Source organism: Salvelinus sp. IW2-2015, unplaced genomic scaffold, assembly GCF_002910315.2.
Source record: "Salvelinus sp. IW2-2015 unplaced genomic scaffold, ASM291031v2 Un_scaffold803, whole genome shotgun sequence".
Taxonomy (NCBI): domain Eukaryota; kingdom Metazoa; phylum Chordata; class Actinopteri; order Salmoniformes; family Salmonidae; genus Salvelinus; species Salvelinus sp. IW2-2015.
This window is the reverse complement of record NW_019942617.1, coordinates 965821-976168: the sequence shown is the minus strand read 5'-3', so window position 1 is coordinate 976168 and position 10348 is coordinate 965821. Positions and strand designations below refer to the sequence as shown.

Here is a 10348-nt window from a genome sequence, read left to right as displayed (position 1 = left end):
AACAACTAAGTCTTCAATAAAACTCCCAAGGCGTGACTTTTCTTGAATGAATATATTGTAAATGTTTATGTTGTAAAACTGCAAAATACAGAAAAGAATATACTTTAGTATTCAATTCACACCGACATACTGTAGCTGTACATTATACATTTGAAGTTGCATAAATACAAAGCACGTGCTAAGGCACCATGCATCTGGCATGATGCCAAACCATATAGCTAATTGTTACTCATATGGTAATTGGCTAACTCCTTTCATTACTCTAATAATGTACAACCATCTACGTAGAATAACAAAGCATATTACACTAGAAACAGTAACAAAACTACAGTATTGTATAATTTACAATTCGTTTGCATGACGCAGGAGCAAAGTAATACAGCTAACGGCATACATGAAAGGCATTGCAATTTGTGTGAGTAAATGCAACCAACCAACATTGATATGTAAGCAACTCTATCAATAACAAGATTATCATCACTAGCTAAATCGAACTTACAAACAAATATTTTCCAAGGCTGAAGCGTGACAAGAAATAACTACACTGAAAGACCTGCACCGTAGCGTTGTTTTTAGCTGCTTCTATGCGTGCAGAACGAATTCTATACTTCCTGTTTGCGTAGTCTTTCTAAGTACCGGAAAGCTCCACTAGGGGGCGGAAAACACCATGGAACACAATGAAAATACATTTTAACCATTGTAATAAAATAATCTGTTACCTTCTAACAGGATGGCAGCACAATTTCCATTTATCAAACATTAGCGCCCATCGGCACTTTCATCTTTGTTTGACCAAACAATTGTATGGAACCGATGAGTTAATTCATAAATTCTCAGTGGTTACTCACGACTGCAGAATTGTAGGACTTTAAATTTTTCCAGAGAACTGTCCTCCCGGTCCAAGTGTGCTCCAGGTGAAGAACAATAATCCAGCAGGAGCTTTCCTTCGGCTGAGATTTTTGACTAATGTAGTGGCATATTTTCTCTATTCCATCCAATAAATATGACCGCTGACCTGGTGAGAGAGGGTCTATTTGGGACGTACCCTCACCGCAGGCTTTACTGCACGTCCGTAGAGATGATGGCAGTGCGGCTTCATCGTTCAAGCATATAAAACTTACGGACTTTCTAATATAAAAGATAGGAAAATGAAAATGTTCCTTATAATTCCTCTACTTCTAATAACTTATGAGTGCAATAAATGAAGGCTATTGTGTGCAGTAAATTCAAGATATCATGTGAGTAAGTGCGAGCAAGTGCGAACAAAAAACTATACCGCTCCCCCGTCTAACTAAGACTCCTCCTCGTAGGCCCGACTTCCTCCATCGAATAACCTTTTCTCCTCCCGTGGCCACCGCACTGGCCGCAAGGGGGGTGTTCATCTCCAATAATGGCTTTGCATTAATAATTAAACTAATAATGCTCTGGTTATTGTATACAAATTGGCTATTTGGCTCTCACAAAAGCTTTGCACACTCTTGGCATTCTCTCCACCAGCTTCACCTGGAATGATTTTCCAACAGTCTTGAAGGAGTTCCCACATTTGCCAAGCACTTGGGCTCCTGAGTGGCGCAGCGGTCTAAGGCACTGCATCTCAGTGCAAGAGGCATCACTATAGTACCTGGTTCAAATTCAGGCTGTATCACATCTGGCCATGATTGGGAGTCCCATAGGGCGGTGCACAGTTTGCCCAGCATCGTCAGGAGTAGGCCGTCATTGTAAATAAGAATTTGAATCTGACTTGCCTAGTTAAATAAAGGTTAAATCAAAAAAATTAAAGGCAAAGGGTGGCTACTTTGAAGAATCTCAAATACAAAATATATTTTGATTTGTTTAACACTTTTTTGGTTACTACATGGTTCCATGTGTTATTTAATAGTTTTTATGTCTTTGTCATTGACCAATGCTTGAAAGACTGCAGGTGAGTTATTATACAATGTAGAAAATAGTAAAAAGAAAGAAAAACCATTGAATGAGTAGGTGTGTACAAACTTTGGACTGGTACTGTACGTCAAAATGTAAACCAAACTAGTTGCAACTGGTATTCCTGTGACATAAGGTTGGACCTAGGTGCAGAGAAGAGACCAGATGAGGAATCAGTGGTTAAGGATAAAGACACTTTACTTAGAAACAGTAGCTGCAGGATCACAGTACACTTAGAGGAAAACAACTACGTCTCGAAAAGCCACTCAGGAACCACCCACCCACAGTAAACAATTCTAGCTTCTGCAAAGAACAACAGAAAACACACCTCTTTTAACAGCGAAATCATGAGTGAATTGGACACACCTGAGTGTCGTTAATGTCTCTAGGACAGTCTCTGCTGCCCTCTGGTGACAGGTAGAATTCCACCAGAGGAAATATTTTGGTATAATTCTGGTGATTCCCCTGGGCAGGACTAATCAAGTGTACTTTATGTGGGCTACCAATATACTTGCGTGCAAGCAGGCATGCACGTAATATTTTGTCTCAGCAGAAATGTCATACTGTAGTAGTCAAATCTCTAGTGCACGGTGTGTCGGCTACCTACCTACACGCATGCAAGCATACATACAGGCACAACATCTCTTGAGAGAACACCCACATGAGTATGACACACAACATCAACCCATGTAGCTAAGAAACACTGCAGGTTCCAATATTCTACACTACCATGGTGCGTTTTCCATTTGTTATTCCCCCTCCCCCATGGCATGGTTGCCATCCATGCCCTACTTTACGGTGCAGTAAACAGGTATGTCTCCAGCCAGCTACAGTCTGAGTGCATGGCAGGGAGGTGGAGAACCCCTCGTCTCCATAACCCACTCTCCAGACGGAGAGCACTTAATAAGTCATATCAGCTGATTCTTTAGGGGGGAAGAGTGGACGTAGGGGGGAAGAGTGGACGTAGGGAGGGGTGTCTGGCACRCTGGCTGGCTTCGTGTGTTTGAGGAACTCCTGTAGCAAATGTGTGTTTTTCCATTCTTCCATCCAGCCCAGATCTGGCCCAGCCTAAAACCAATCTGAACTCGACTGTGGCAGCGGAGCTCATTACAGTCCTCGAATCCCACAAGGCTGACAAGCCAGTTAGCTCCTAGAGTTACTTTTAATCCAATCAGCTGTTTCAACAGCATCTTTCTCATACAACGTGTATTTGGCCAGCTATATAGCAGTGTCTAGCACCCAACACCATCCTTGGTTAAAAGAGTCTCATATGCTGAGAGCCTAGATAAGGGGTAGGTTCGGTCATTGCAAAGGGGTGCTTGAAATCAATGGTGTACATGCATATACATTGTTTTATGATGGTGATTCTGCAAAGGTAAACCCCTCTCTGGAGCCACCCATGAGAATTCTCTGGGGGGTTTTGTCAAAATTATCACTCAACAGGAAATATTACAGACTGTGGCTTTATTGAAGAATCCCATCGCCTGAGAGCCTCTCAGATAAAATGAATGTTCTAAAATTTATTTTTACAAGTGCTTTTCAAGACACCCAAAATCACTTTACATAATCAGCAATCATCAAGAGAAGCCAATACAATCACATTAAAATCAGCAAGAATCTAAAAGTACACTAAACATGAGGGGAATAACGTTAGAACATGAATTCTCTCCCAATCGGTAGATATTACAGCTTTCTGGAACACATGAATGGAAGTTGCATCCAGCAGGATGCATCATTCTGCCTGAAGTCACCTGGGAAATAGGGCAATACAGAGAAAGATTCGTTTTTTTAATGTAACGAAAAAAGGAACACATTACCTTGAAAATGTATTTTTACATCTATCAAAATGTTTGATGAATAATGTGAGGGAGAGTGACAACATCGTACCTCCATAGTTCATCTCCATACAATGCTCATGGCCATTCGTGTTGTCGTTCCCAGCACCATTGTAGGTGTTATCGGGTTGCCCCTGGCCCCAGTTCTGGTAGCTAAACCTGGACCCGTCGCTCCACAGCCAAAGACCCTCCTAAAGAGCATACAAGCAGATGTGTAACCAGCAGACACTATACGTTATATAAAAATGATTTAACCATGTTTTGAAGCGACAGTGTTTGTTTACAATTTCATTGTTTACAAACAATGGAGTAAAACAAGCGTATATTTCGGGTAAGGCACCACCAGGCATTTATAACTATATCCTCAAAGAATCAACGCGTCTTACTGTTTATGTTTTAGGAGTGTTAAACAAAGTGCTTCTGACCTTGATGGCATCGTTGGCTCCAATCCAGGTGCGCTGGGCTTTGCTGGTACTACTTTGGATAACTGACTGAAGGAAGTTATACTGGGAGAGGCTGTGCACTGACGCCAGGTTACCTCCCAATAGCAAACAGTAATGCTGAGAGACAGGGTATCACACAAAGGTAGAATATTTTTKAATTTTTTTTTTWATAACCTTTATTTTGACAGGTAAGTCATACTGAGACTGGGGTTTCTTTTACAGATGAGCCCTGCATAAATACTATCAAACACATACAATAGACATTACAAATTATACTAACAACAGACACATTTATCAACATAGATGTCTCCAATTGTCACGATCTCCAATTGTCACGAGAAGGATCGGAGGACCAAAATGCAGCGTGGTAAGTATCCATTTTAATTAGAACACTTGACATAAAGAACAAAACAATAAACCAACAAACGAATGAAGACGAAAAAGTCCTGTATGGTGCTATACACAAAGACACAGGAAACAGGAACAATCACCCACACCCCACAATACAAAACAGGCTACCTAAATATGGTTCCCAATCAGAGACAACGACTAACACCTGCCTCTGATTGAGAACCATATCAGGCCAAACACATAGAAACAGACAAACTAGACATACAACATAGAATGCCCACTCAGATCACACCCTGGCCAAACAAAACATAGAAACATACAACGCAAACTATGGTCAGGGCGTGACACCAATATTTACTCTGAACTGACAAAGTGGGACCAGAACATGTAATTTCAGAGAGCTCCGTAAGTTGTTCCACATGAAGGGCACAAAAAACTAAAAGCAGCTTCACCCAACTCTGTGGAGACCTTAGGGGCCTCCAGTGTGATCCAAGCCTGAGAACGGCTTTGGTCATTTGTAAGTCTAAATTGAATTAATAATGATAGATATATGGGAGGTTTCTGCATGAGTATCTGAATATAAAGAGAAGGAATAGCATGTCAAGTTTTAGTTGAGCAACCCTGTTAAAACCTCTTGTCACTACAGGGGGTGCTGTTTCAACTTGGACATTTATCGTTCCCAAATTAAACTGCCTCRTACTCAATTCTTGCTCGTACAATATGCATAGTATTAATACTATTGGATAGAAAACAATCTCTAGTTTCTAAAACCGTTTGAATTATGTCTGTGGGTGAAACAGAACTCATTCTGGAGCGAGATTCATGACAGGAACTGCGAAGGTCTGAAAACGAGGCTCTGTTCTCAGATCAGTTTAAAGCTCTGTATGTATCYTATGGGTCGACATGAACTGCACRCRCCTTCCCCTGGATGTCAGTAACCAATGAGAATTGGAATGGAGTTTCTACGTAGATCTCAGACCTTATAAAAGGCCATGGCATGGGAGGTCCGCTCTTTTCGACGTTCGTCAAGGTGCAAAGGAGGACATCAGGATGGCATGCTCAAACGCTCTCGTTTTAGGCCTTAGATATATCCGTCTGTGATTTCATTCGATATAGGTGTTAGAAACATCATAACGAAGTTATTTTAAACCGAGTTATATCAGTTTATGCGAGTATATTGCTATTTTCGGAATTTCCTTAGTATTGTGTTTTGAGGATTTGGGCATGTCTGTGCCACATAGCTATTGTTAGCTGCTAATTCCAAAGTTGAAGAGGATGTTTTACAACCGAGCAACGATTCTTTTGGACAAAGGACAACTTGCCCAAGATTCTGATGGAAGCTCGTACAAAAGTAAGAGCTATTTATGATGTTATTCCGTATTTATGTGGAAAAATGTAAAAGGGTTTTGTCTGCCATTATTGCGGCACTGGTCTGGCTGTAACGCACACTGTATGTCTAGTAACGTTAATTTTAAAAATCTAACACAGCGGTTGCATTAATAACTAATGCATCTTTCATTTGCTGTCCAACCTGTATTTTTTAGTCAAGTTTTTGAATATTTATTGATTAGATTAGGTGCGCTGTGTATTTTTCAGAAATGTTTTATGATGAGTAATTAGGTATTTGACGTTGGTCTCTGTAATTATTCTGCCTGCATCTACGCTATTTCAGATTGCAGCTGCAATGTAGAACTGTGATTTATACCTGAAATGTGCACATTTTTCTAACAAAACATATGCTATACAATAAATATGTTATCAGACTGTCATCTGATGAAGTTGTTTCTTGGTTAGTGGCTATTTATATCTTTATTTGGTCGAATTTGTGATAGCTACTGATGGAGTAAAAAACTGGTGGAGTAAAAAAAGTGGTGTCTGTGTTGCTAACGGTCTAGCTAATAGATTAACATATTGTGTCTTCCCTGTAAAACATTTAAAAAATCAAAATGATGGGGCATTCACAAGATGTGTATCTTTCATCTGGTGTCTTGGACTTGTGATTTAATGATATTTAGATGCAGTAGTATACTTCTTGACGCTTGCTAGGCTATGCTAGTCAGCTTTTTACTGATGGGGGTGCCTCCGGATCCGGAGTTTGAGAGAATATATGAGGTTAAAACCACACTAATGTATGATGTTTAGGAATGAGTTTAAATTTGTCCCTAAAAAGATGGACATTTATAATAGCAGGTTACACTCTGCCTCTGGCGATTTGGCCATGATGGGGGACGTAGTGATAGCTAGTTGTTCTATAACACTTGCGCAAACCGGGAATGGTGGGCATAAATGATGGAACTCCTGGTTGTATCCCTGCTTTCTCCCTTCGCTCCCATCTCCTCAGACTCTGTAGGGGGGAGAGATATCATGCAATATCATGATGAAATGATTAGTTCCGACAACACAATCTGAGTGGTCAAAAKTGCRTTCCAGCCGTGATGTTATTGAACACAGCACCACGGCTATCTGTGCGTTATCAGTCCATTAACATTAGCAAACMAACGCAATATTATCGTTYTCTGCAGGTTTCAGAAATCYTGTTGATATGGGATTGAGGAAGGCATTTTACCGATTGSCAGGTTGCGTATCAGRTTCTCCATAATTTGATTCTCTGTGTCATTCAGATCCCCTACAACAAAGAGAGACAAAGACAGAGGAAAGATGAATACTCATGTGCTCTTTAAAGTGTAGAATGATATAATCAAACTGCATCTGATGAGTGTGAACAGGTAATCAAACCATTGTTAAGAATACCTCTACTACCTACACTTCAATAAACACCTCTGTTATCTATACTGTAACTAAAAGGAGTAAACAAAAATCTGGTGGAAACTATGAGGTATATCTCTCTTACTTGCATCACCCAGAGCAAAGGCAGCGCTGAGAAGCAGAAATATGGTCAACATCGTCATGGTGATACTCTCCTGAGAAAAAGAGAGGAAGAGAGATAGACTTAAGACAAATTCAACGTCAGACTAAGTACTTTAGAACGTAGGTGGGGGTGAGTGTAGGGGACTTACCTGTTGTATAAGGAATCGCTGGTAGGTTCTGTTTAGTTGGAGAAAGGGGAGCACTTATATACACCTGACCGCAAGGAAGCAACTCTAGTTTATCAATAGTTAACTCATATTATCGATTTCCTTCTCATGACGCGTTTCTTATCATCATCAAAAGAGAGTAGCAAATATTGATAAATGGGCAGGTTGGGGATGGTGGTGGGAGGGCATGTTGCTCATACACAGTGCATTCGGAAAGTTTATCAATCAAAGAGAGGAGCAAAGTACAGAGAGAGATCTGTACTTTGCTCATATGCAGTGCATTCGGAAAGTATTCAGACCCTTTGACTTTTTCCACATTTTGTTACATTGCAGCCTTATTCTAAAATGGATTGAATTGTTTTTTCCCCCTCATCAATCTACACACAATACCCCATAATTACAAAGCAAAAACTGCAGCGATTACAGCCTTGAGTCTTCCTGGGTATAACTGTCACGTTCCTGACCGGTTTTCTGTTATTTTGTATGTGTTAGTCGGTCAGGGCGTGAGTTTGGGTGGGCAGTCTATGTTATGTGTTTCTATGTTGGTTAATGGGTGACCTGATATGGTTCTCAATTAGAGGCAGGTGGTTTTCATTTCCTCTGATTAAGAGCCATATTAAGGTAGGTGGTTTCACATTGTTTGTTGTGGGTGGTTGTCTCCTGTGTCTGTGTATGTTGCGCCACACGGGACTGTTTCGGTTTGTTTGTTCGGTTTTTTTGTAGTCTGTTTTTCCTGTTCTTCGTGTTATGTAAGTTCTCATGTTCAGGTCAGTCTACGTCGTTTGTTGTTTTGTATATTTTCAAGTGTTCTTCGTGCTTTTCGGTTTTGTTTAATAAATATAATGTCACGTTACAACGCTGCGTTTTGGTCAAATCCCTGCTCCTCCTCTTCGGATGAAGAGGAGGAGGAAAACCGTTACAATAACGCTACAAGCTTGGCACACCTGTATTTGGGGACTTTTTCCCATTCTCCTCTGCAGATCCTCTCAAGCTCTGTCAGGTTGGATGGGGAGTGTTGCTGCATAGTTATTTTCAGGTCTCTCCAAAGATGTTCGATCGCGTTCAAATCCAGGCTCTGGCTGGGCCACTCAAGGACATTCATAGACAATCCTGCATTGTCTTGGCCGTGTGCTTAAGGTCGTGTTGGAAGGTGAACCTTCACCCCAGTCTGAGGTCCTGAGCACTCTGTCGCGGATCTCTATACTTCGCTCCGTTCATCTTTCCCTCGATCCTGACGAGTCTCCCAGTCCCTGCCGCTGAAAAACAACCCCACAGCATGATGCTTCCACCACGTTTCACCGTAGGGATGGTGCCAGGTTTCCTCCAGACGTGACGCTTGGCATTCAGGCCAAAGAGTTCAATCTTGGTTTCATCAGACCAGAGAATCTTGTTTCTCATGGTTTGAGAGTCCTTTAGGAGACTTTTGGCAAACTCCAAGCAGGTTTTCATCTGCGTTTTACTGAGGAGTGGCTTCCGTCTGGCCACTCTACCATAAAGGCCTGATTGGTGTAATGCTGCAGAGATGGTTGTCCTTCTGGAAGGTTCTCCAATCTCCACAAAAGAACTCTGGAGCTCTGTCAGAATGACAATCGGGTTGTTGGTCACCTCCCTGATCAAGGCCCTTCTCCCCCGATTGCTCAGTTGGGCCGGGTTGCCAGCTCTAGGAAGAGTCTTGGTGGATTCAAACTTCTTCCATTTAAAAATGATGGAGGCCACTGTGTTCTTGGGGACCTTCAATGCTGCAGAAATGTTTTGGTACCGTTCCCCAGATCGGTGCCTCGACACAATCCTGTCTCAGAGCTCTACGGACAATTCCTTCCACCTCAGGCTTGCTTTTTGCTCTAACATGCACTGTCAACTGTGCGACCTTATATAGACAGGTATGTCCAATCATTTGAATGTACCACAGGTGGACTCCAATCAAGTTGTAGAAACAGCTCAAGGATGATCAATGGAAACAGGATGCGCCTGAGCTCAATTTCGAGTCTCATGGCAGAGGGTCTGAATACTTATGTAGATATGGTATTTCTGTTTAATACATTTGCAAAATTTCTAAAAACCTGTTTTTGCTTTGTTATTATGGGGTGTTGTGTGTAAATTGCACTGTGTACCAGTGCTGGAAAAAGTACTCATTTGTTATACTTGAGTAAAAGTCAAGATATCTTAATTGAAAATTGCTCAAGTGAAAGTCACCCGGTAAAATACTACTTCAGTAAAAGTATTTCATTTTAAATATACTTAATCAAAAGTAAAAGTATAAATCATTGCAAATTCCTTATATTAAGCAAACCAGACAGCACAATTTTCTTGTTTTATTTTTTTACGGATAGCCAGGGGTACACTCCAACTCTCAGATATAATTTACAAATTAAGCATTTGTGTTTAGTGAGTCCATCAGATCAGAAACCGTTGGGATGTTCTCTTGATAAGTGTGTAAATTGGGATATTTTCCTGTCAGGGATAATGTATGCAGTAAAAAGTACATTATTTCCTTCAGGAATGTAGTGAAGTAAAAGTAAAAGTTGTCAAATATACATAGTAAAGTTAAGTACACATACTGAAAAAAACGACTTTTGTACTTCTTTTCTGTACTGTTCGGGACAGGGGGGCAGCATTTTCACTTTGGACAAATTGCGTGCCCAAACGGAATTTCCTCCTACTCTGTCCCAGAAGGTAATACATGCATATTATTATTACTATTACTATTATTACTGTATAGAAAACACTCTGAAGTTTCTAAAACTGTTTGAATTATGTCTGT

General features: G+C 40.8%; 1 protein-coding gene across 1 annotated transcript; it reads right to left on the bottom strand.

Moving 5' to 3' along the window:
- Positions 1-3370: 3370 nt before the first annotated feature.
- On the bottom strand, positions 3371-7674 carry LOC112068958 (galactose-specific lectin nattectin). Its single transcript, XM_024136209.2, has 8 exons — positions 7570-7674; positions 7404-7473; positions 7119-7178; positions 6849-6896; positions 6743-6801; positions 4184-4312; positions 3811-3949; positions 3371-3674 (listed from the first exon to the last, which is right to left on the bottom strand). The coding sequence occupies exons 2-8, from the start codon at positions 7459-7461 to the stop codon at positions 3607-3609; spliced, it is 561 nt and encodes a 186-aa protein (XP_023991977.2). The 5' UTR covers positions 7462-7473; positions 7570-7674; the 3' UTR covers positions 3371-3606.
- Between the last annotated feature and the right edge of the window lie 2674 nt (positions 7675-10348).